The following is a 25,960-nucleotide window of genomic DNA, read 5'->3' on the forward strand; positions in this document are numbered from 1 at the left end:
CAGGCGGAGGATAGGCGGGTGGGCGTTTGCTTCGTTACCTGGGAAGAGTTTCTCCACATTGTCATAGAGCGCATGCAGGGGCTCATCTCTACAGTGATGATATTTGACCATTTCCACTGATGCAACTTTGCCATTCGGCTTTAAATCCAAAACTTCATAGTGTCCTGGGAGAAAAGGCTCCACTTTTAAAAAAGGAGTTGTGGAGTGCTTCAAGTTAACAAGACCTACAAATTCAAAACGATAATTTTACTCAAGATACAATTCACCATTACTTACTATCCTCTCAATTCCTGTTTATACCCCCTTTTTGATATAAACACATGTCCATTATATAAGCAAAATAGGGAAGAATGAACCCAAATGCTACCACCTACTTACTAGAGAGAGAACAGTGGTACAGAGATGTACCCTAAGGTTACACTGATTTCTAGTAGTTCAAAGTAATAAAAAGATCCCCAACATTCAATTTCTTCTCCCTGGCTGGAATTTCAGATCAAGAAAATCTATTTTCTATAAGAAAAGACACATTAAGCAAGAAGATGGACTTGAAATTGCTACTGTTATGATACCCTGGCAGTCATTTCTTTGTCATCCCTGAGGTATGTTAAGAAAACAGCCATGATTCCTGGTCCTTGAACAAGCAAAATGATCCACTATGAGGTAATGGCAGAACTAGTTATTATATACTGTGTGTTAAACAGTATAATCTAAATTTCTTCAAAAGTTTTCACAGGGAGTAAACAACCTGGCATCACCATGATCTCTGATTAAAAACCAGTGTCTTATTGTAAATGGGAACAGCCTATCTAAATGTTCATTACAACTCACAATTTGAGTTTGTCAGCCCAGTCATCTTCTGTGTCAGACTGAATTCAAAGATCAGATCGGACCCAGATTCCTGCCTAGCAAGCAGACCTCAAGAGAGCCACACAACCCCTATGGGGGATGAGGATTAATTAAAAAGTTTCAAGCAGGGAGGACCATCAACAGATTAGTTTTTGATACGCTATTCTAAAAGCATTGAGAAACAGTCACTCGAAAACTTCTGGACTGCCCAGCATAGGATTTGCAAATATGATCAAGAGGAAAACACAAAACCAGAGTAATAACGAATACCTACAGACAAATTCTATCATTACCTTTAGCTTCTGAACACACAGCCAAAAATCCATCTTCCGTCATGGCTTTAAACAAAGGCCTGACGCCATAAGTATCTCTGCCCAGGAACACTTTCTTATTGGCAGTATCCAGCAAAATAAATGCAAACACCCCATCCAACATGCAAACTGTTTGCTCAATTCCTCCTTTGTCGTAAAGATGAAGGATTATCTCACCATCCACTTTGGTCTGGTATTCAAATTCAAAATGGTGTTGCATCTTGTAAAAGCAATAGCAAAATAAAAATGTTAATGTTACAGTCCTTGTGCATCCATTAATAACTTTTGTTGCAAAGTTGCTTCATTTCTACGTTCTATAATCACGTACCTTAGTTATTTAGAAGAATCATGGCATTATCAAAATACAACTCGTTTGAACTCACAATTCTGCTCATTCTTTACAGCATAAAGCTAAACGTGCACATTTTAGTTGCCTTCTGATAAATGAAAAGCAGAGGCAATGTAGCAAAAACAGTCATACATATCAGGAAGGATAGGAATGCCCATTATACATGTCCTATAATACATGTATGTTTACAGCTGTATGTCAGTTAAGCAAAGAGGTTGCAATGATACTAAAAATGAGTCTTCCCCAACTGTAATATTTTGGTTTGGGAATATAGGATCAGCTGAGGTTTTTCCATTTCAGTCTCAAAGACCTGCCTATGAAAATGGAAAGTAAAAGGACACACACAGTTGGTACTATTCCCTGACGAATGGCTCCATCACAATGATGAAGATACACGGTCCAGATAAAGCTGATGGCCCCCGGGGGAAGCCTAGAATATTCAGTCTTCCCACCATTGCAGTGGCATTAAACTACTTCTCACTGATAGAGAAAATGACAGGAGAGCTTTAGTAGTCCACATGCCCCAAGGGCTCAGCAAAGTGACCATTATGACCACTCAGCACAGAGGGTGAGGGCCTGATTACATTACACCGGGCTCTGGCTCTCCATCACCACTGGCCAACTGTGAGGGGGAGAAATCCTTGGAGTTGCTCTTTCTTTGTGCTTACTCCTATTTTTGGCTGACCATGGAGAGAGAAAAGGTTCCTATAAACAAAATCACGGGGAAATCCTGGTTAAGTTTAAACATTCAGAACATGTTTTTAAAATTCACAAAGTAAATCTATATGTCTGTATATGGATGACCTATAAACATGCTTCACAATCACACTCGCTCTATCACTTGTGAAACTTCTGTCTATAAGCACTCACAGAATGACCCAAACCATGGGCTCTGGCTGCCTTGAGTGACTATAAAGCCACTTCCTGTTGACCTCTCCCTCCTCTGAGAGAGATCAGGGGAGATCCTGTCACTAGCAGGTGGGGTTTGGAAGCAGTCTTTTGCTTGCCTTTTTGCACTTATGTATTGGAAGAATAAATATACCCTCCAAAGCATTCAGTGATTTCAGTAAGCAACAGCTTCCCAAATCTATCCTCCACTACTGTCATCACTGCTCTTTGGCTAAACCTTGCAGGTAACTTACTGGTTAATGATTCCCAAGTTCCACTTTGCACTCTCCTGAAACCACACTTAGGTAAAAGCTGCACTTAGAGGGCATCTGGGTGGTTCAGTCAGTTAAGTGTCCAACTTTTGATTTCAGCTCAAGTCATGATCTCAGAGTTTGTGAGTTCGAGCCCCACATTGGTCTCTGCACTGACACTGCAGAGCCTGCTTGGAATTCTCTCTCTCTCTCTACCCCTCCCTCCCCTCTCAAAATAAATAAACTTAAAAAAAAAAGCTGTACTTAGATAAAAGTCCCTGTATCCTGCCACCATCCAGAAATCACACTGCCACTTGACCTGCTGGTTGCAAACCCCTGATGATCCCTGTAGAGAGAGAGCCTCCTCTCTGCCCCAGCCTTTACTCAGATTCCTCCTCTCCTTCATTTATTCTTCCTCCACACCCAGCACATCTCTAGCTGGATTTTATTAGAGGTAAATTTTTTTTCACCCAAAAAAAAAAAAAAAAAAAGGAGGGGCTTTGGAGCTTATGTTGTAGTGTCCTTTATACAGATGTAAAATGGCCATCCTCCTCATCAACAGATTTCTGGCTGCTCACGCAACAGAAGCTTAGATGATTGGTAGATGCAATGGAATTTCTATGCTTTTGAAAATACAATATATTTGGTAATTTAGAATAAAAATACTTGTGAAATATTTGCTATTTTGTAACTTTTCAACAAAATATATAAAAGCAGCAATGTTGTTCAAGTTACACAAGGTATGTCCTATCTGATTTAAGGTGAAAGGTTAATATTGCCATAATACAACCTAGCATTCTCGTGTGTATGGCACTAACTTGGCTTGGTAAGAAAGAAGTCTTACCTCCTGTAAGTACCTCCTGTACTCTCACTAGCTTGAAATTCCATTCTTACTTTTCGTGTTCACCATTTCATCTCCAAGCACCTAGAAAAATCATGCCTATATACTCTTAATAAATGTCTGAAAGGAATCTGCTGAATAACCATAAAAACTTTTCAAATGAGAAGCCTATTATTAAAAGTAATCTTATGAGGAGATGACACACAATGGTAAAAGCTATTGTCCAGAGATAAAAATATCCTAATGGTGGCTAGAATATAAATACCTCCCCATGAATGACAGATGTATATCAAGACTCAAAAAATACCAAGGAACCTAACAACTAAATGTATGAAGTATGAATGCTATCAGGCTTCAACAAAACAAAGCAGCTATAAAGACATTTTTGTGACACTTGCAGAAATTTAATTTGAACTCAATATTAGATGATCTTATTGATTCTTGGGTTTAATAGTATTGGTATTAGGTAGAGGATGGCCCTAATTTTTAAGAGATAAGTGCTTGCATATTTAGGAGTAAAGTGTCACGATATCTGCAGTATACTCTAAAATGATTCAGCCCAAAATTAAATGCCTAGGTGTATATACAGAAAGAGAACAATAGAGCAAATACGGCAAAACATTAACAATTAAATAACCTAGGTTCTATTCTATTTTTTTTTGGTTTGTTCTTCTTTTTTGTTCTTTTTTATATGTTTTAAATTTTCAAAATTACAAGTTGGGGAGGAGGGTGGCAAACAAAAAATAACTTGGAAATTTTGCATTAAAAAATTTATGAAACACTAGCCAAATAATTCCAGATTGGAAGGTTCTTAGCCAGTTTGGCTCCCTGGGGTCAGAATTTCCACCCCCTCACCACTCTCATCCTGAGTAAGCTTTCACCAGATTAGAAAGCTGTTCCAATTTTAATGCTGCTAAAAAAATCACTCCTTTCACTCTTCTGTCCTGTGGCTCTGTTTAAGTGCAGTCAGTACACAGTAGCAATAAATGTCATAAGGGCAGCATTATATAAAAGCTACCAGTATGATTACCTCCAAACTATTAAATTCCATACCTGCCCTAAAGTCCTCCGGTCTCCCCACTCTTAGAATGATATTCCAACTCCTTGCCAAGTCCTGCTTGATCTGGTCGTGCCCTGCCCACCTACCTACCCCTTGATCACGTCTGACAATCCCAGGGCTGCTTCCTACCTCGGGGCTTCTACACATGCTATTCCCCCAGTATGAAATGCTGTTACCAGCCCCACTAGTTGATCATTATCCATTAGGTCTCAGTTCAAGTGTCAGTTCCTCAAGAGACCTTCTCTGACCACCCTTGCTGACATTGGATCTCCCATATTATTTTTTTTGTGTGTGTGTCCAGAATATCTATCCTATGTACAAGGATTTTTTGTCTTTTTTTATTTTTAATGGAATAAACTCCATCAGAGTGCAGACCTATGTCTCATACTTACTACTGTATCCCCAGTACCAAACACAGGCTCTAACTAATATTCAAATTCATGACAGGAAAAAAAATTCTAAGAGTTAAAGAATTATAATCTTCATTTTGTCTTTTTTTTGGGACCAGGCCATTTGAACTCCTTGTTCTTTAGAATTGGAGCAAATGAGGTAATGAACATGGAAACTGTGTGAAAAGTAAAAAGCTTTATACAAAATATATAAAATTATTACAACCAACTAGCCCTGAGGTTTAATCACATCCAGATATCTTCTGGTTTATTTACCTTCTTGTGGTTGTAGATTTCACCGTTGTAACAAAGCCACAAATAAGGATATTTCTTCACTCGGATTGGCTGCATTCCAAACAGCTGGTCAACCACTGCCAACCGATGAAATCCAAAGCAGCAGTTGGTGTATCCATTGACATTCTCAAAGCGAAATGCATCTGGACCCCTGTGTGCAATCTTCATAGCACTCAGGCACTGAACAGAAAGGCAGTCATCACTGCCAAAGAGGGCCCAAATCCCACACATGGTGCAATGGAGCTAGGGGCTCTCTATGGAGAGAAAAGCAGACCAGTTGAATATTCAATATCCAAGTCTGTATTAAATCTTGATTCCAAAAACTGGCATAAACTACTTCAAAGACTGATATTTAAACCATCTGATCTATAGCATTAGGCTGGCAGGCACACAGGAGTTGAGACTGATTTAATTGATTTACAAGTATTCAGAAAAGATGCATGACCTTCACATCCAGCCAGCTAAAGCAGTTAGCACCCCGTCAATGCCTGCATCTCTCTCACCTTGGACCTTGGCTCACCTGAGCCAGGGTAGTCAGGCCACATTCTAGGTTTACTTCCAAGATACAGATACACATGCAGGCTGGCTCCAACCTAGTGAGAGATCCCTGTCCCATTCTCTCCATCCCAGAATGTCAGAAGCCCTCAAAAATCCAATAGACTCCCCAGATTACTACTACAGTCCCCTCTCGGGACTCCTGACAATTAAATGTCCTCTCTTTACCTGTACTAACTGCACATAGAGTATAGCAGGTAAGAAAGATCACACATACTGCTCGTGTAATGTTAAGATACATAGCTATTACAAGCATTTCACAACTTCTAGTTTACCTCTAAATGATTTATTCAAATGTGATAAAAGAAATTCTAAAGAGACAAAAGGCATGTTATCTGACATTAGATACCCTGGATCGATTACAAAAAAAAATTTTTAAGTTGACAGACATACATAATGTTCACCATCAAAATGTCCTTAATGACAAAAATGTCCTCAAATACTTTTGTCTCAAAGCTGCTTTGGTCCATAAGAAAGCAAAATAGGTGGGATATAAACAGCAAGAACATCTCTGAAAAACAACCTGGCCATCCCTACAGGCCAAGAAGCAAACAAATAATTCCTGTGAATGTTACTTTGCAATTTTATATTCTCAATTGTGAAATAAAGGCTTTTTATTTAGATGCTGCCAACTCAAAACAGCTATTTTACCAAAATAACTTGGAACTATTTGGGTTTTTTTAAATGCAAATTTGCAGTGGATGCCTAATTTGAAACAAAAATCATATATAAATATATATAATATAAATATATATAATATATATAATATAAATATACTATATAAAATATACATAGAATACATATGTTGTTTCAAGTTACATCAATCACTTTGAGCAATCCTCTGAGGACATGCACAGCTAAATGAACCAAACCTTTGTTTGGCCTTTTAATGAGACCATATCAAATTAATAAAAAATGATAGTGATTCCAACAACTTGGAAATGAAGTAGCACATGTCCTATGCAGTCCCTTCCATGAACCTGGCAAATAGCCTCTAATGAGATATTTGAGATTTAGGGGGAAATTCACTTAGATTGAGGTGAGACGACTACTGATAAGCCATCTATCTTTGACTCCATACCAATGAAAAATGGGCTGAGACAGTACTTTGAAAATCACAAGAGGTCGTCATTAGTGAATCATTTCCCTAAGTCTTCCTAATGCTGCTTAGTGAATCCCATTATTAAGCCTGTTATAGGAAACACACACTAAGCACTAAATCAGAGGGGAAAGACGGGCAACACACTTCTCCAGCAGGAAATAGCAAGTTAAAACTGTTATCTATTTTTGTTGGAATCAGTCTCACTTGCAAAGGTCCTATTTGCAATGCTTTTTCCAACTGCTGTTACCGCTCCCAGTAATTTTCCCTATTTCCTCATAAACTTCTAGGGCAGTGCTGTCCAGTAGAAATATGAGCTACATATGTAATTTTCAATATGCTGGTGGCTCCATTAAAAAAGTCATGAGAAAATGGGAAGTTTTTAAATCTATTTTAACACAATGTACTAAAAGATAGTATTTTGACAGGTAATCAGGCATAAAAGTTATCGACAAGATATCTTATATTGCTTTTCTCTACTGAAGTTAACATCTGGCATATTTTATACTTACCCAGACCTTGATTCGGACTAGTCTGCCTTCGAAGTTCTCAAAACAGTTACATGTGTACTGAATTTGTGCTGATCCAATGCATTTAATTTCTATGCTATTTACCAACCACTTCAATTTCACCATCTCGTTTTATTTTTACCTTAAGATATCAGCAACCAACTCCTGGACAGGTTCAAGACCTAAATTACTTCTAAGTAATCTTATAGGAACGTGGCCAATCAATGGGGAAAAAAAAGAGTTAGGAGTCCTGTTAAATTGTTACTCAAGTACCCAGGAAGAAGAAATAATGTAGGCCAAGGGTCCAGAAGAAAACTGTCCTTTTATTCAAAATAGTAACATTAATCTGAAACCAGCCCTACAGAACAGACAGATATCCACTGAGAAAGGCATGTTCATTCATTTGCTTTTTCGCATACCGTGCCGCCTGTCGCCCTGAACAGTTGTCTTCTAGGCAGGATTTGCTCATTAAGTCACTTGTTGAGACTTGCAGTCTGGCTGGGGGGTGGGGCAGGGAGAGGGAGATGGTGGGACCAGTGGTGAGGGGCTAAGTACAGACCCTTAGGCTTGGACCTACAGCCTTGAGACCAGGACCAAGCGATTGTGTGTCCCGAAACTCCGACTGCACCCCAGCCACGTGCACCCTCTGGCCAGTCCGCAGCAGGGCCCCCGGACTGCAAAATTTTCCACAGGCTTCGATGCAATGTAATTTTTAAAAACAGTAAGATTTACAAGGGCCAACGTGGGCTGCAACCCGGCCTCCCCTCTGCCTTCCACTTGATCCCAACCTCTGCAGGGCCAGACTGGGGTCTTTACCCCGCAGCTGGCTCCCAGGTGCGCAACAATCGGCCCCGCCCCCTTTACGGGTGGGAGCCGCAGAGCCCTCCGGCGCCCGGATCAGCCTCTGCCCACCAGTGTGCTAGCCAGACTGCCGCGCATCCTCCTCCTTCTCCTTCCCCTCCCCCTTCCGGAGCGGCCCAGGGTACCCTGGAAGGACTCTGCACCCCGCAGCAGGGCCTGGCTTACCTGGGATCCACTGGGTGGAGTGACCAAGGTGCCAGGTAGGGGCTGCAGCTGGCGGGCGGGGCCGCCGGGCGTCTTCTCACTTTATACTGGCCTAGCTCCTGTAATGCGTGCGGGAAGTTTCATCATGTTTGTGAGGACCAACCAGCGCGTAGGGGCGTGGCCCACAATGCGAGACCTTGGAGGCAAGGAGAGGGGAGGGCGGAGGAGGAGCAGAGAACTAGAGGAGGAATTGCTGCGTTCCTGCTCCTTAAAGTGTTAGTGCACCTGCTGAAGGATTGCCTCAGAGGTCTAGCCAGGTGCCCCACTGACACTGAGGGTTATCTTACCCGCTGTTCTGACAATTAGGGGGCCTTCTGCACTTGGTTTGTTCTTGGGGAAATCAACACCAAATTGATGGCCGTGTCCCCCCTACAGCACATCTCCCTGCAGATCCTTAACTGCAAAATTTTTAGGAGTACAGGTATCCCCCGCTTTTCGAAAGTTCATGTTATGCCACTTTGCTTTTACAGAAGACCCACATTAGACCCTCATGTGGTACTAATTCAGTTAGTTTTTGCTAACTGAAAGAAATCCGAAGAGGATGTTTGCTTTTAGGGGAAAAGGTGAGAAATGAAAATAGCGTTCTGTATTGATTTCGTAGCTGGCCATTTAAGGAGGCAGCAAGCGAGTGGCACTGCCAAGTTCCTTCCCCAGGACTACACTCTGTGTCGAGGCGCCATGGCTTTGAACACTGTCTCTGAGTATCTGCGCTTTGTCTGTATTTTGTGCATGCATTAGCAGGATGTGCCCTAGGTATCAGAAAGGCCTAGCAGAGGTTATTTTTTGCGTCTGAGAAAACTCAGATTTTTCATGTAAATTAATGGTAACTGCTTCTTCATTTTATGTCATTTCAGCTTATGAAATGTTTCCTAGGAACACTCTACTTTGAAATAACAGGGAAACCTGTACTTTAGTTTCTCCGTAACTACAAAGAGAGCATCTAGTACATAAGATGGATACAGAAATATTTGCTCTATTAATAAATAATGGGGCAGGTAGGAAGAGCTGGAAGGATACGATCTTTTTATTAACTACAAGGTAGATTTCATTATGTCTTCTACCTCAGACATAACTAAATTTCTCCCATCTCTGGATCTATAGCTCGGTGTATTTGTGTTCTGTGTTGGATCATCATCAAACTTTGTGATGTGGTTATATTCTCCTTCGACTAGATTGGCATCTTCCTGGTTGTGTTGACTTCACCTTTTGAGCCTCACTATCAGCTCAGTGGATACCACTAGCTAGATTCTCAAAACCTGCATTCAATTCAATTCAATTCCTCATCACATTTTGTTGTTGACCAATTTCACTTTCAGGCAGGAAAGGATGGAGTTCCAGTCTGAATTTTACCACTAACCACTTCTATGACCATGGGCATGTTTTATAATCTCTTTAGGTTTACCTCTTTGAAAAGAAAGTGGAGATTACCAGGGGTCCTTCCAGCCTTGAAATTGTAAGCACTAAAGTGATGAGAGTTCTTAGAGCCATAGCACCCAAGGAGGAAAATGTTTTTTCCATCCCCATAATATCAATCTGTCTTGCTGAAGCTCAGAATAATTTTTCAATGTGTATATTTTTAGATTAGGCCCAGTTAGAAGTAAATTGCCCAAATTCACTCACCTGATACTTATAGATCCAGGATGTGAAATCAGGTTTGTCTGGGTCCACAGGGCATCCTCTTTTGATCAAATTCTGCCTGTAGAATAGATAGACAAGAAGAGCCAGCTGGGTCATACCAGAGATACTGACAGAGAGCAAGGAGCTGGCATAGCCTCTCTTATTTTTGCTAAACATGAAAGATTTGCATTCAGGATTAAATAAATTTTATTCTCCAGATTTCATCCCCGTTCCTATATTGGAGCATTACCCTAAAATTTGTATTATCTGCACTAAGAGTTTGAAAGGGGAGACTCTCCATTTGAATTTTTTTAATGTTTATTTATTTTTAAGAGAGAGACAGAGCACTATGAGCAGGAGAAGGGAGGAGAGAGAGGGAGACACAGAATCCAAAGCAGGCCCCAGATTCAGAGCCTGATGCGGGGCTTAACTCATGAATGGTGAGATCGTGACCTGAGCTGAAGTCAGATGCTTAACCAACTCAGGTGCCACTCAGGTGCCCCTGAGACTCTCCACTTTAAAGGCATTGTTGAACTGGTACCACTAGGTTCTTCAGTTTGTTACAGGGAAAGACTTGTCCTCAGAAACCAATTTTTTCCTTTTTTTTTTTTTCATTTTAATTCCAGTTAGTTAACCTACAGTGTTATATTTGTTTCAGGTATATAATATAATGATTCAACACTACCGTATATCACTCTGTGCTCATCATGACAAGTGCACTCCTTCATCTCCCTCACCTACTTCAACTATCTTCCCATCCACCTTCCCTCTGGTAACCACCAAATTGTCCTCTATAATTAGGAATCTGTTTGGGGGCACCTGGATGGTTCAGTCAGTTAAGCATCTGACTCCTGATTTTGGCTCAGGTCATGATCTTGCAGTTTGTAGGATCGAGCCCCATGTCGGGCTCCGCACTGACAATGTGGAGCCTGCTTGGGATACTTTCTCTCCATCTCTCTCTCTCTCTGCCCCTCCCCTACCAATGCTCTGTCTCTCTCAAAATAAATAAATAAATGTAAAAAGAATTTTTTAAAGAATCTGTTTCTTGTTTTGTCTTATTTTCTTCTCTTTGCTCATTTGTGTTCTTAAAATTCCACATATGATTTAAATCATATGGTATTTGTCTTTCTCTGACTTATTTTGCTTAGCATTATTCTAACTCCATCTGTGTTGGTGCAGATGGCAACATTTCACTTTTTTATGGCTGAATAGTAATCCATTATATATCAACATCTTCCTTATCCATTCATCAGTTGATGGACACATGGGCTGCTTCCATATCTTGGCTATTGTAAACAATGCTGCTATAAACATAGGAGTGCATGTGTTTCTTTGAGTTAATGCTCTTATATTTTTGAGTAACTACTCAGTAATGTATTGCTGGATCATAAGGTAGTTCCGTTTTTAACATTTTGAGGAACCTCCATACTGTTCTACACAGTGGCTGCACCAGTTTGCATTCCAACCAACAGTGCACGAGTGTTCCATTTTTTCCACATCCTCACCAACACCTTTATTTCTTGTGTTGTTGATTTTAGCCATTCTGACAGGTGTGAGGTACTATCTCACTCTAATTTTGATTTGCATTTCCCTGATGGTAAGTAATGGTGAGCATCTTTTCATGTGTCTGTGGCCATATGGATGTCTTCTTTGGAGAACTGTCTGTTCATGTCTTCTGCCCATTTTTATCAGATTATTTGTTTTTTGGCATTATATAATTTCTTTACATATTTTGCATACTAACCCTTTACTAAATATGTCATTTGCAAATATCTTCTCCCATTCTGTAGGATGGCTTTTAATTTTGTTGATTGTTTCCTTTGTTGTGCAGAAGTTTTTTATTTTGATGTAGTCCCAATAGTTCATTTTGCTTTTGTTTCCCTTGCCTCAGGAGACCTATCTTGAAAGAAGTTGCTATGGCTGATATCAAAGAAGTTACTGCTTGTGTTCTTGTCTAGGATTTTTATGGTTTCATGTCTCACATTTAGGTCTTTAGTCCATTTTAAATTTATTTTTGTATATGGTGTAAGAAACTGGTCTAGGTTCATTCCTCTGCATGTTGTTATCCAGTTTTCCCATCACCATTTGTTAAGAGACTGTCCTTTTCCCACTGAATATTCTTTCCTGCTATGTTTAAGATTAGTTTATTATATAGTTGTGGGTCCGTTTCTGGGTTTTATATTGTTTTCCATTGATCTATATGTCCATTTTTGTGCCAATACCATACTGCCTTGATCACTACAGCTTTGAAATATAACTTGAAGTCCAGAATTGTGATCCCTCTAGCTTTGCTTTTCTTTTTCAAGACTGCTTTGGCTATTTGGGGTCTTTTGTGGTTCCATACAAATTGTACGATTTTTTGTTCTAGCTCTGTGAAAAATGCTGCTGGTATTTTGATAAGATTGTATTAAATGTGTAGATTGCTTTGGGTAGTATAGACATTTTAACAATATTTGTTCTTCCTATCCAGGAGAATGGAATGTCTTTCCATTTCTTTGTGTTGTCTTCAATTTTATCAGTGTTTTATAGTGTTCAGAACACAGGTCTTTTACATCTTTGGTTAGGTTTATTCCTATGTATCTTACTATTTTGTTTCATTTTTTTTTAACGTTTATTTATTTTTGAGACAGAGGGAGACAGAGCATGAACGGGGGAGGGTCAGAGAGAGAGAGAGACACAGAATTGGAAGCAGGCTCCAGTCTCTGAACCATCAGCCCAGAGCCTGACACGGGGCTCGAACTCACGGACCATGAGATCGTGACCTGAGCTGAAGTGGACGCTTAACCGACTAAGCCACCCAGGCGCCCTTCTTACTATTTTAAGTACAAGATTCCTTTTAGAATCACAAAAAAAAAGGCTCCCTTGACCTCACCCCACCAAATAGTGTGTTTTTAGTATTCCTTTGATAGAGAAAACATAGCACCATGATAAAAATAAAACAAAACACCCAAGAAGTTATCAAGGCTTCATACCACTCTTAAATAAATTTCTATTTTACTGGTCACATCAGCACCAAGATAAATAAATAGTAAAATGTGTAAGACATACTAAGAACAGACTACAGTCAATGCTCGTAGACTACACAGGTTCAATATCCCCCTAAGTTACATTCCCAACTAGTTTACAAACTGCCAAGAATATAAATTCCACACAGAACATGTAGTGAACACTTAGTAATTGATAGGCAAAAGCAAAGATGACAGCTGACTCAGTTCAAAGGTTCCTTAGTGCCCTAAAGTCTTTAGCAAACTGACTTTGCTGCATCCTAATCTACATAAAATGTCTGAAACCTGAGAACAACCTAGGAAAGGAGATCTTCTATCCACATTGTACAGATGTAAAACAAAGACTCAGATAAGTTGAAGGATTTAGCCAGTCTGAATTAAGTCATCACAACTGCACATAATCATAAACTGAATCATAATCATAATCATATAAAACCCAGAGACGATTTCCCTTACCCCCTACCCCCACGATTTATGTAGTAAAAGACAGATACCTGATATGTTACGTAGTGTTGGTTGTACTGAGTATCTTCCACTTGTCCCTCCAGAGTCACTCCATCCTTCCTCCCTTCACTTTGTGTCCTGGCTCCCTTGCCCTCCTCTTGTCATGGAAGTGTCCAAAGGGAGACGCAGAGGTTAGAAGGGAGAGGTCTCAGGGTGTTTCTTCCCCAGGCTCCTGCACCCCCACAGAACTCCTCTCCTAAAGCCCACAGCTCCTGCCACATGGCCTTCTCTACAGCACAGTCTCCTCAGATTCCAGGAACTGATCCTTCCTCTTCCCCTTTAGGCTTAGCCCGAGGCACCAAACCATCTTGCTTTTCTTGAATCCTGTCCACACTTCTGTAATTAGTGTCAATTCGAGTGTGACATCTGCTTCCCATCAGAACCCTGCCCAATACATTGATCTAGGATATAACAGAGGACGCAACGGATTTAACTAGAGTAGAAAATGATTCATATGTTCTCTTAATTATTAGACACAAATGAAAACTAAATTATGTGGCCTATTTTCCCACATCTTACCCACCCCTCTATTGAAACCTCACTCTAAAAGCAGCCCGGAAGCATTTAACATTCTGTGACCTGAGTCACTGAGGAATCAAATAAAATCTTCCTCTGTCAAGTAAAACCTTTAGGCTGGTTCCCCATCCCAAAAGTATAATTGACAACACAAGATTGCATTTGTTCAGCCCTGAGAGCATTAGTTAAAGTCTTTAAAATTCTTTTAAATACTAAATTCATTTTTCTCAATGTTTTTTTTTTTGTAGATTGATCCATTTTCTAGAATTAAAAAAAATATATAGTAATAAAATAACCAGCCACATAATGATAGCTACCCTTTGGGATTCATTGATTTTAAAATGTACATAATAATAAAAAAGCTTCATTGATATTAAAACACTATAAAATGAAGTCGCATTTTATTCAACCCAATGTACCTTTGTAAAAGTTTGTTGATGAGTTTGACATATTTATGGTCTATGGAAAATGCTATCAAACCATTCAGATTTGCCAACCCCTGTCATAACTCCAAAGCTACCCAGGAGACCATGACTCACATGTTAGGTAACAGTGACTTAGGATTCCAACGAATTTATAAGCCCATCCTCTCACCCGCCAAAACAGAAAATGTTTCCAAAGCAGGCCACATGGTTAGCCCTTAACCTAAACACCAGATGAATTATCAGCAATAGTGTCACCTTTAGATCCCAGTAACCAGAACCATTGAGCTTTTCACTGGACATGAACTTACCCACTCAGGGAGGAGTTTAGGATGCCACCATGGGGGAGCTCTCAAGGCACAGGACGGAGTCGGAGTGAGACAAAAAATAGCTGGAGCCTCCATTTGATCTCTTGTTCTGTCCCATAAATGTTAGCCACAGGTCTTCTCAGCAGCTTATGATTCCATTTCTCTGCTGTTCTACCTATTTCTTATGATTTTTTAAAATCAGGTGTTGAAATGCAATTTGAGATAGGACTTCTGATCTTTACTTCTATATCCTCTACTTTTCTTCTCATGTCATTGAAATTTCCCTGGTACCTACATTTAACTCAGCAGGTTAAACAGTAATATGGAGGGGCACCTGGGTGGCTCAGTCGGTTAAGCATCCGACTTCAGCTCAGGTCATGATCTCATGGTTTGTGGGTTCAAGCCCCACATCAGGCTTTGTGCTGACAGCTTAGAGCTTGGAGCCTGCTTCGGATTCTGTGTCTCCCTCTCTCTCTGCCCCTCCCTCACTTATGCTCTGTGTCTCTCTATCTCAAAAATAAATAAACATTAAAAAAAAAACCAACAGTAATATGGAAAATTCTGAAAATTCCAGATTCCAGAAAAATTAGATACTTTTGCATTTGTTACCTAGGATCTGTTACTTAGCCTTAGTGCAACAAAAGAGGGAATATTAACATGGGTTATGTGCATATGTGTTTTGTGGAACCAGACTTCATAAAACTGGGAATGAACTATATTTCAACAAACCATTTGTGTAGTCCTAAATACAAGAAGAGTGGTATAAAAAGGAATAAGAAAAGACTGGAAAAGCTGAAAGAAAAATGGGAGTCTCTCCTCTGAAAGATGAAAAACTTACTGGGAAGTTCCACTAATTTAGAATCAGAATAATAATTGCTTTAAAGAAGAATAGAGTGAAATGAGCATAAATAACACTATTCAAAGTTGACCTTGCACAGCAGATGACATGGGAGCACAGACTGATATTTAAGATCATAATATTAACAGTTATTTATTGAGTACCTTCTAGATGCAATTTTAATTTTTTTTCTATTCTGTAGGCTAACCATGGGAAAGAACAATTATTCTTATCTTTTGACTGTCAAAGAAGAGTCTCAAGAATATAAAGTAACATACCCAACACCAAACAGTTATCAGCTGGCTGAGCCACGGGCCTCAAACGTAGCATGACGACATGAGAGCTTCCATGTCTGTTCCAGAAGTTGCTCAGCAAGCAGACCAGGTAGAGAGAGCCCCTCGAAGAAATGGCAGTGAGACATGAAAGGTCCCAGCGTGTCCCTAAAAACAGCTAGAGAAAGTACAGTTGATCCTTGAACAGCACTGGTTTATAATGTGTGGATCCAACTATAAATGAATTTTTTACAATACAGTACATAAATGTATTTTCTCTTCCTTATGATTTCCTTAACATTTTCTTCAGTAAAAGGCGAAAAGATTTATACGATCTGAGGAGAAACCAGAGTATTAACATTTTCTTTTATCAAGCTTACTTTATTGTAAGAATACAGTATAAAACACATATAACATAAAAACTATGTGCTAATCAAATACTTATGCTATTGGTGAGGTCAACAGCTGGCTACTAGTAGGTAAGTTTTCGTGGAGTTAAAACTTACACCGGATTTTCAACTACATGGGGCAGTCGATGGAGCCCCTAAGGCCCACATTATTCAAGAGTCGGCAGTACATAGAACAAGTGGGTAAAGCCAATGAAGAGGAAGAGATTCCATTTGAAGAGAGCAAGAAGAGTAAATGGAGAAGGGCAGCCACAGGAAATGGGCAGAATGCATGCATTTGGAGAAGAAAGATTACTTTTAATTTAGGACAGGAGAGGGGGAAAGAATGGTAGTGGGATATAGGTAAGCCTAGAGGAAAAGGAAAGAGAAACAGAGAGAAAACAAACAAGACACATTAAGTATATCAATGATGATAAGTAAGTGCTTTAGAGGAAAACAGAGAGAGAAGAAAAGGAATGGGGGGATTACAATTTTTAGAAGAATTTGTGCTTACAGGCCTCCTTTTTCTCTAAGAAATAGAAGGTATATTGACTGTGGTACTGAAACCCTTGGGAAGCTGTGAGGGTGAACTTTGAAATACCAGACAGATGTCAACAAAAGTTGATAAGGGGAAAAAACAAGAGATGGTTGGGAAACGTGGAGGTCCAGTACAGGAGGACATGAACGTGACTGGGGCAATGAGGGAGCGCGTATTCTCCAACCACATGGGACAATCCAAGATTTAGGGTCCAGACATGGAGGGGAATGGATCCAGGCTCTGGGTTTGGCAGAGCACGTGTAGAACACAGGTAAGCTGGCATGGGAACGTGCACCAAGTGTGCCTCAGCAGAGACAGCACTTTCAGTAAACTATGTTATTGTTCAAAAATATTCAGCACTCCTCGCCAGGGGGAGAATTATACCATCTCTAGCCTGCCGACATCTGGTTTAGCCATGTGACTTGCTATCGCCAGTGATATATGAGCAGAAGTGACAGGTGTCTCTTGTGAACAGAAACTTTAGGAGCCATGGTTATGGTTCACCATGTCCTCCTTGCCCTCTGCCATGAGTCTGGCAGTGCTCTGGAGGCAGGTGGCTCCACCAACCCAGAATGAAACATGAGAGGGACTACAGCCCACCCATGATCAGTCTGTAGTTTTCTGGTTACAAGGGTCTGAGATTAGGTGGTCATTTGTAACTGCAGTATAACCTAGTCTAACTTCAAGAGTAGAGTTTGAACGCTTTAAATTAGAATGGAAAGAAGTCAAGTTAGAAGTTACTTAATTTATTAAAAGACTAAAAGGGGCTAATGGATTAGAGGCTTGGTTGTAGGCTAAGGAAGTATACGAATAGAAGAAATAGATGAACAGGGTATGTTTATGGGAAAGGAATATGTAATTTTTTTTAACGTTTATTTATTTTTGAGACAGAGAGAGACAGAGCATGAACAGGGGAGAGGCAGAGAGAGAGGGAGACACAGAATCTGAAATGGGCTCCAGGCTCTGAGCTGTCAGCACAGAGCCCGACACGGGGCTCAAACTCACAGGCTGTGAGATCATGACCGAAGTTGGACGCTTAACCGACTGAGCCACCCAGGCGCCCCAGGAATGTATAATTTTAAAGTGCTAAATAAAATAGTGAATGTAAGATGACCTACCCCAGGTCCCTTAACACAATAAGCATTAAGTAAGCAAAGGTCCTCCCCAAACAGAATTTTCCTGTGCCTTACCAGGCTAAGTCCTATCCAGTCAAGAGGTTTACGAGGCTAGGAATTAGCAGCCCTGGAATAAAAGACCCCCCCAAAACAGTCATATAGCAAGTCCTGAAGCTTGACAAAAACATCCATTCTTCTCCAAACACATCTCCTACTGCATTGCACCCCAGACCACTGGTCTCCTTTTTCTTAAACACAACAGGCAGAGGTGAATAGGGTTTTCAGCTGCTGAAAGTTGGGCTTGGGACTAGAAACCAGATTTATCCCTTTTCCTTCCTGTGGAAGTTATGCATACTGAGGTTGTCAGGGCAGAAAAGCATGGTTTCATTTCTTCATTAAACTAACAATATATAAGGAGAATCTACGATATCGGGACATGGAGCTTACAGTCACAGGGGAAATCAACAAGATACCTAAGTGCGATACACAGAGAAGGGTAAATAACTGCTACGGAGAAAACTAGAGCAGAAAAGGAAGCACACCATACTGCGCCCCTGTTGTTGCATTATATAGTATCACTCTACGACATTCGTCTTGTTTGGTTTGCACATTTAGTAAAATATTACAAGCATCTCTCCAGGATGAAGCTGAGCCAGAATTCACATCTCTTAATGAAAGGTACCCAGTAAAGAGTCATCCGATAGTCCCTGAGGCTTGTCCGATATGCTCAATTCTTCCACCACATTCAGCCCTTACTACTCTAAACCATGCCCACCCAATAGGGAAGAGTTTGCTGGATTCCAGCCATGAACACAGCATTGCGGCAGCTGAAGACCCATTACACTCCTACTCCAATTGTGGCCACCGTGAAAGGACCCAACCCAATGCTTCAAAGCAAGGTCTTTAACACCCTAGTGGAGACCAGTGTTTCCCACAATGATGCAGGTACAAATGATATTCGCTACTACATCTACAGCCCAGAAAGGTGACAACAAAAATTATTAGCACTTGAAGTTGCTATTGTGGCTGGGAAGCAGGACCATTAAGAAACTAACACCTAATAACAACTACACTGAGACTATCCAGACCAATTGTGGCAGATCAAATGACAATAGTAGTTGCTGCTCATGAGGACCTTTTAGGCCACCTTTTCAAAGTAACTTATTTTTACCTACTGCTAAGTATCCAGGCAGACACTGTGGCTTGGATGCTGGACTACCAGGGAAGCCCCACTCTCAGGAAATGCTCCAGACTGAGCCTATCTCAGCCATCAGGCCCCAGCACAGGCAGAAAAATGCACCTTCCCGTGGCATCTGGCCACGATCCAAGACATCTGGTGGGAACACATAGGTTTCCACTTATGTGGAAAGGGGATAATTGGGGCAAGAAAGTAACACCCTAAAATATAGGCTTACCTATGAGGTCACCTCTGTCCATTTGTGTCTCTGAACATAGTATGCAAAAGACTTGGTGTAGTGGGTTGAATGGTGGCACCCTAAATATCTCCTTAAATCCCAGAACCTGTGAATGTGACCTTTTCTGGGAAAAGGGCCTTTGCAGATGTACATAAGTTAAGGACCTTGACACATGATCATCTTAGATTATCCATGTGGGCCTTAAATCAAATGACAAGCCTTCTTATAAAAGACACAGAGGGGAAAAACAGAGGACAAGGCCATGTGAAGATGGAGACTGAGATGGCAGTTATACAGCTACAAACCAAGGAACACCCGGAGCCACTAGAAGATGGAAGAGGCAAGAAAGGATTCTCCCCTAGAGACTTGGAGGCAGTTCGGTCCTGCCAACATGCTGACATCAGATTTCTGGTCTCCAGAACCACGAGAGAATAAATTTCTGTTATTTTAAGGCATCCAGTATATGGTAATACATTTTATCAGCCCTTAGGAAATTAATACACTCGGTAACTTTAACTTGACCCTACTCTTGATGTCTGCCTCCAAGGTAAGGAGAAGCCAGGCAGCAGGACCATTCCCAATCCTAAATTCCTCTGTAATTAACATTGTCTCTACTTCAGGTGTGCTCCCTACCACATTCAAAGTAAGTTGTCTGTCTCCCTGCACCCACCCCCACTCACCCTACAACTACCCAAATTTGGAGCAAAGTACCTGATCATGAAAGAGGGTCTCCATCTTCATGGACTATTTAACCAATTAATCTCCAATCTTCCATTCTAACACATGCTCCAACTTGGCAAGACACCATTCAAAACTATTCATGCAACTGTTCTCCCACTTTCCCTCCCACCTGTGCCCAGACACATGCAGGTGATTCAGCAGGTGCCCTTCTGATGCACCCCCTCCAGACACCATGGTTCTTCCACTTGCTCAGCCTCCAGAGATATGTCATACAGCAAATTGCTCTCTTCCTCCTACAGAATAGCCATTTCCCTAAAAATTATCATTTCTCCCTCTACCTTCTCAAAGCTCCACTCCTTTTGACACAGTCCAGTCCGGAGCTAAGCACAATGCCTGGCACATAGACAGCACTCAATAAATACTTGCTGATTGAATGATTAAGATGGCTTTGGAACATCCAGGAAGATATTCTAGAGACTAACCACTGCATGAAAGAATGTTTTAAAGACTTTCCCACTGGCATTGCTGTCATTGGCCTCCTTAATACACTTGACAACTCTCTTTAGCTTGACCTTATCCTTTTTTTTTTTTAATTTTTTTTTTCAACGTTTATTTATTTTTGGGACAGAGAGAGAGCATGAACGGGGGAAGGGCAGAGAGAGGGAGACACAGAATCGGAAACAGGCTCCAGGCTCTGAGCCATCAGCCCAGAGCCCGACGCGGGGCTCGAACTCACGGACCGCAAGATCGTGACCTGGCTGAAGTCGGACGCTTAACCGACTGCGCCACCCAGGCGCCCCAGCTTGACCTTATCCTTAAAGGCTGTCACCTAGTGATGGTGAAAGCCTGTTATGGCCTCTTCCCATTGGTCACACAGGTACATGTTGTAACTTGCTTCTAGTGAATCCTTTCTGCCAAAGAGAGAGGAGTCCATGAGGTGAACAAGCAAAGATTCAAGCACAGCCCCTACCTTATACTTAGTCTTCTGCCCCATTTCTTCTTCCTCCATTTTGGCCTCCCTGCTTACATATCTTAGGTTCAGAAACTCAGAACTGTTTTTATTTAATGTTTGAACCAGCTTCTCCACCTAATGTTGCTTTCACAAGCTCTCATGCTGTGCCGTGGAAGAGAGCATCTGGATAATGCAATCCTACAGAAACAATATAGAATTCCAGCTACAACACCTTCAAGCTGTGTGACCTTGAGCGAGTTCTTTCTTTCACCTGCCAAATGGGAAAAAAGTATGAACTTTGCAGGTTCGTTAGGAGGTTTAGAAATATTAAGAGGATTAGGGAACCGGCAAAGTAGCTGGAACACAATAAAAGTTCAAAATATGTCAGCCATTGTTACTATTGGATCTACCTTGATACTCACATTGTAGATCACAGAAAAGAAGAGTGGCAGAGCCCTGGGCAGCCTTGCCCACTCTTCCAGCCATGAAGAGATGAACAGGACACTTCAACTATCCCCAGATATTTCTATAATTCTACCTCACTAGACTGGGAGTGGAAATAACTGAAATCATGAGACAAGTTTGAAAAAAACTAGTTTGAAACATAGTTTAAAAAAATAACTTTCTCAGCCTTTAATTGTATCTGTTAGAAATGTAACTTTCTAGTTTTACTTATCAGATGTTATTCAAAATGCTTTGTAAAAATACATCAGTTGCACAACATTGTGAAAGTGCTAAGCAGCACTGAACTGTACACTTTAAAACGGTGAATTTTATGTGAATTTAACCAAAAAATTAATTTTTTTTAAAAAGTGGGTGGCTCAGTCGGTCGAGCTTCCGACTTCAGCTCAGGTCATGATCTCACGTTTGTGAGTTCCGGCCCCGCATCAGGCTCTGTGCTGACAGCTCGGAGCCTGGAGCCTGCTTCCGATTCTGTGTCTCCCTCTCTCTACCCCTCCCCCACCCATGCTCTGTCTCTCTCTGCCTCTCAAAAATAAACTAATTAAAAAAATAAATAATAAATAGAGGCAGAAACTGCTGTTGTCTTCAACATCAGAATGTTGACCTGGAGATTACTTTAACCAACACAGATTCCAATTTTGTAGGTCAAGGTGGGCATCAACACCTTTTAAAAACCCCGATAGTGATTCAGATGATCCAGAATTGAGAAGCATTTTAGCCATATTAAAATATCTCAGAGTAGACAAAGGAGATGAATACAGTAGAAATTGCACTTTTTACAAAAAGACAATTATCTGGATAACATGGTATGGTTCTGGGGACATTCTTTCTATAATTTGCATTACTGGGGTTCCAATAAAGTTTGAACAACGCATTTACCCACGTAAATCACACTTTCCTGTGGATTTTCATTCATTTCAATTTTAGGAAGAAACATCTGCTTGGAGCAAACAAAAGGTAGGAGCAAACATAGGAGCCATGAGGGGAGGAAAAATAATCCCTGTGGCACCTCTTGGATTCTCTTCATCCAGTTCCATTCAAAAGGGTCCCAAAGCACAGTCCAATGTCCCGTTGTGTCTTGATGGGAGGTGGGCAGTGGGGACATGTGTTTCTTCAGTTCATCAGAGTGCTGCGAGATCTGGAGAAGAGAGGGGTACAGAGGCAGCAAGGGTACTGCAGGCAGCACTCAGCTTCCTCAACCTTCCTTTCATCTTCCCCCACGTCATTCCCTGCCCACCTCCATGTCTGTGTGTCTGGCAAATGAATGCAGACTGGACATTTCTGAAAGTGGTTGCTGCTACCAGGAAGATTCCACAAGAGGCTGAGACAAAGGGGAGTGGATGGCAGGAAGGGACGGTAAAGGGAGGAAACTATTAAAGCTACATCTGTGAGACGGACAGAAAAAAATAACTCTAGATTTAAAAAACAAACAAAAACAAAAAAGTGACTGGCTTCTTTATTTCTCAGATTGGGGGAAGGAACCTCATCCCTGCTATTAAGAGGCTGCCCAATTTGCTGTTATGTAAAAGAAGGTGCTTCTGTATTGTTTGCATTTCTTTTAGGGACATGATTACTACTTGGTATTACTATCCTCTTCCACCATTTCATTTCTCCCTCATCCTTTAATTGTAAACTTTCTGACTTTTCAGATCAACTCAAATAGTACCTGGCAGACTTGTTATTGCATGAATACTTATTGAATTATGAAACGGTGAGTTGGAGTGGAATAAATGAGAAGACTAGAATGTTCTCTTTTCACTGTAACAGGTTTGAAGCATTCCTTGTGGTGCATAGGAAAATGAATCCTCATACATTATGTTCTTACATTTCATGTAAGAGAAATGTTTCCCACTTTTCTCAGAGCTGATGTCCCAGCCTTATGATAATGATAATTGAGTTGGGGCAGGAGTCTGGTACCAACCAAGTTGTGATGTCTGTTCCCAGATATACAAATAGTTTATGATGTGTCTCTTGCTAATTCATATAATCTTCTTGGGTTTCCACATTTGTAAAAAATGGGGCTGAAATACATAAATTTCCTGGTCCCTTCTAGTAAATGGATGTGACATAATGTCAGAAGAGAAATTAACACTTAATGATCTTTGGCCCCAAGCATCCTCTCATTGACATTGCAGATAGGATTTTCCTCCATTTAAAGATAATTGAGAATCAGAGATAAGATAGGCCTTGCTCATGATCACACAGTTATCCAGGAATATATCCAGGGTTTGAACCCAAGTGGATCCGAACCCAGATTCTATTCCCTGCCACTCCACATGACTTCTTACCTGGGAGACTGAACTGTATGAGTATAATCATTTTTATTTCAGGACACAAAAAGTCCACGTCATGCTACATTAAAACAGAGTATATTAGGCACCTGGGTGGCTCAGGCAGTTAAGGATCGAGCTCTTGATTTCAGCTCAGATCGTGACCTCATGGTTTGGGAGTTCAAGCCCAGAATGGAGCTCTGTGCTGACAGGGCAGAGCCTGCTTGGGATTCTCTGTCTCCTCCTCTCTCTCTGCTCCTCCCCCACTTTCTCTCTCAAAAAATATTTTTTTTAAAAAAAGAAAGAAAATACAGTATATAATTAAGTATAATTTTTTCCAGTCTTCACTGGAATTTTTTAAATTGGAAGCTTACAAAGGAGCAGATACATTTTATTATTATTTTAAATGAGCTATTAAGAACATAGAATTCATCCCATTCCTGTTTCAAAATGATCCTGGTGTTAGTATCCTCTTCCCCTCCCCATCCTTATGTATGCACCTCCACTCTGTCACTCATGTTACTCAAGTTTATTATATAAAATTAATGTCCCCTGGTGCAGGGTCTACAGCCAGAGAATAACCAGAGAATATTAGTTAAAACCAGAGCTTTTACATGAAAATAACCTAGTTGGCATGTAGTTATGAATGTCTTTTTTTCATGTCGAAAAACTGAGCAGACTCATGTGACAATAGCTGTACATTTAATTTCCCCACCGATTGAGAAGAGTAAGTGATTAGCCACTTAAATGTAGTAAAAGTTCTGAAACCCATTTTGTTTTCTTCAGCATAACAGCATCTACACATACCTTAAAATACAATTCTTCCCATATGTTCATGTTGTCTCTGATAGGCAAGGCAGGCAAGGCCAGAGTGATAAGGAGAATGGAAAGGACAGTGGAGGTGATGAGGGCTACAAGTTTTTTAAGTGGAACAGAATGATCAGATGGACTTTTTCAAAAGCTAACCTTGCCAGCTGTAATGAGAACCAACTACAGTGGGAGCCCAGCAGCAGGAAGGAGAGGTCAACAGCACTGGGGTACAGAGACACCCCTACAGTTACCTGGAGATGAGAACAAGGGACATGGACAGGAGGGTGAGAGAAGGGCAAATCCAGAACATTGCAGACTGGGGGGATGGGCTGAAGGAGAAACCATGATAAGAAATAAGGAATATCAGAGGATATTAAAATAGAGACATTTGGGAAGTAGGGTAGGGGTTGAAATGAGGGGCACAGAATACTGAGTTTAGTTTAACATCTATTAAGATAGACATGCCTGAGCTACATACATTAGGTATTTGGACAGATGTACCAATCTCAAACTAAGGAGATCTCAGAGTTTTAAAAGACAATAAAACACTGTAGTTATAACATCAGCTTTCAGTTGGTTAAGCATATGACTTCGGCCCAGGTCATGATCTCATGGTTCATGAGTTCAGGCCCTGCGTCGGACTCTGTGCTGACAGCTCGGAGCCTGGAGCCTGCTTTGGATTTTGTGTCTCCCTCTCTCTCTGCCCCTCCCCACCTCTCAAAAATAAAAAAAAAATAAAAAAAATCAGCTTTAGAGTCAAATAGACAATGGATTCATTAAAAGCTCTGCCATGACTAATTCTGTGGGATTGGACAAGATTTGGAGACTTTCTGAGCATTAACTTCCTCATTTGAAAATGATTACTCATTTTCAAATGATTTGGAAAATACTCAAATGATTACTTGATGTGGACTTAATGAGACAAGGCAGATACATCAATGAGCAAAGTGCCTGGCATATAGTAGTAATTGTTCCATAAATGTTATTGAACCATGAATAAAGGTAGGAATTGAAGTCAGAGGTTTGGAGCTGATAACCCTGAAAGTATAGGAGGGAAGATCATTAAAGGCAGGGCCTTGGGGATGCCAACTCTTGAGGGTCAGGCATAGCAGGGGCAGGCAAAAACAGACTGAGAAGACGTAGAAGCAGAAAGGATAATCAGGAGAGTGCTGTGGCCTGGAAGCCAGTGGGAGTGGGCAACAGGAGAATGAATCAGAATCATTGTATTAAGCACTTACGGATCAGAAAATTAACCATTACATCTGTTAATGAGGATATCTTTGTTCTGACCTGAACAAAGGGTACTTTGATGAGAGAACAAGTAGAAGCAGTACATAGAGATAGCATTCAGCTTTCCTACAAGTTTGAAAGCTTAATTATTAGAAATATATA

The 25,960-nt window shown here is 40.7% G+C and overlaps 1 protein-coding gene and 1 long non-coding RNA gene across 17 annotated transcripts in view; one reads left to right on the plus strand and one right to left on the minus strand.

Annotated features, from left to right (window-relative positions):
* The window catches only part of ASNS (asparagine synthetase (glutamine-hydrolyzing)), a 160,457-nt gene that overhangs the window by 8,095 nt on the left and 126,402 nt on the right, over nt 1-25,960 (minus strand). For 6 of the 16 annotated variants that reach the window (XM_047825391.1, XM_047825356.1, XM_047825372.1 and 3 more), the window contains 8 exons: nt 22,498-22,626; nt 15,946-16,117; nt 13,574-15,010; nt 10,078-10,153; nt 8,419-8,516; nt 5,212-5,483; nt 1,140-1,377; nt 39-224 (listed from right to left, as the gene is read on the minus strand). In XM_047825391.1, coding sequence (XP_047681347.1) covers nt 39-224; nt 1,140-1,377; nt 5,212-5,460 — 673 coding nt within the window. In that variant the 5' untranslated portion in view covers nt 5,461-5,483; nt 8,419-8,516; nt 10,078-10,153; ... (1 more) ...; nt 15,946-16,117; nt 22,498-22,626. Of the gene's footprint in view, nt 1-38; nt 225-1,139; nt 1,378-1,851; nt 1,966-5,211; nt 5,484-7,811; nt 8,594-10,077; nt 10,154-13,573; nt 15,011-15,945; nt 16,118-22,497; nt 22,627-25,960 lie in introns of those variants that run through there. The other 10 variants (XM_047825293.1, XM_047825274.1, XM_047825338.1 and 7 more) reach the window with 9 other exon arrangements.
* On the plus strand, nt 8,368-15,955 carry LOC125147935 (uncharacterized). Its single transcript, XR_007145348.1, has 3 exons — nt 8,368-8,453; nt 8,928-9,020; nt 15,870-15,955. It is a non-coding gene; the product is annotated as an uncharacterized LOC125147935 (long non-coding RNA).

Source organism: Prionailurus viverrinus, chromosome A2 (assembly GCF_022837055.1).
Source record: "Prionailurus viverrinus isolate Anna chromosome A2, UM_Priviv_1.0, whole genome shotgun sequence".
Taxonomy (NCBI): domain Eukaryota; kingdom Metazoa; phylum Chordata; class Mammalia; order Carnivora; family Felidae; genus Prionailurus; species Prionailurus viverrinus.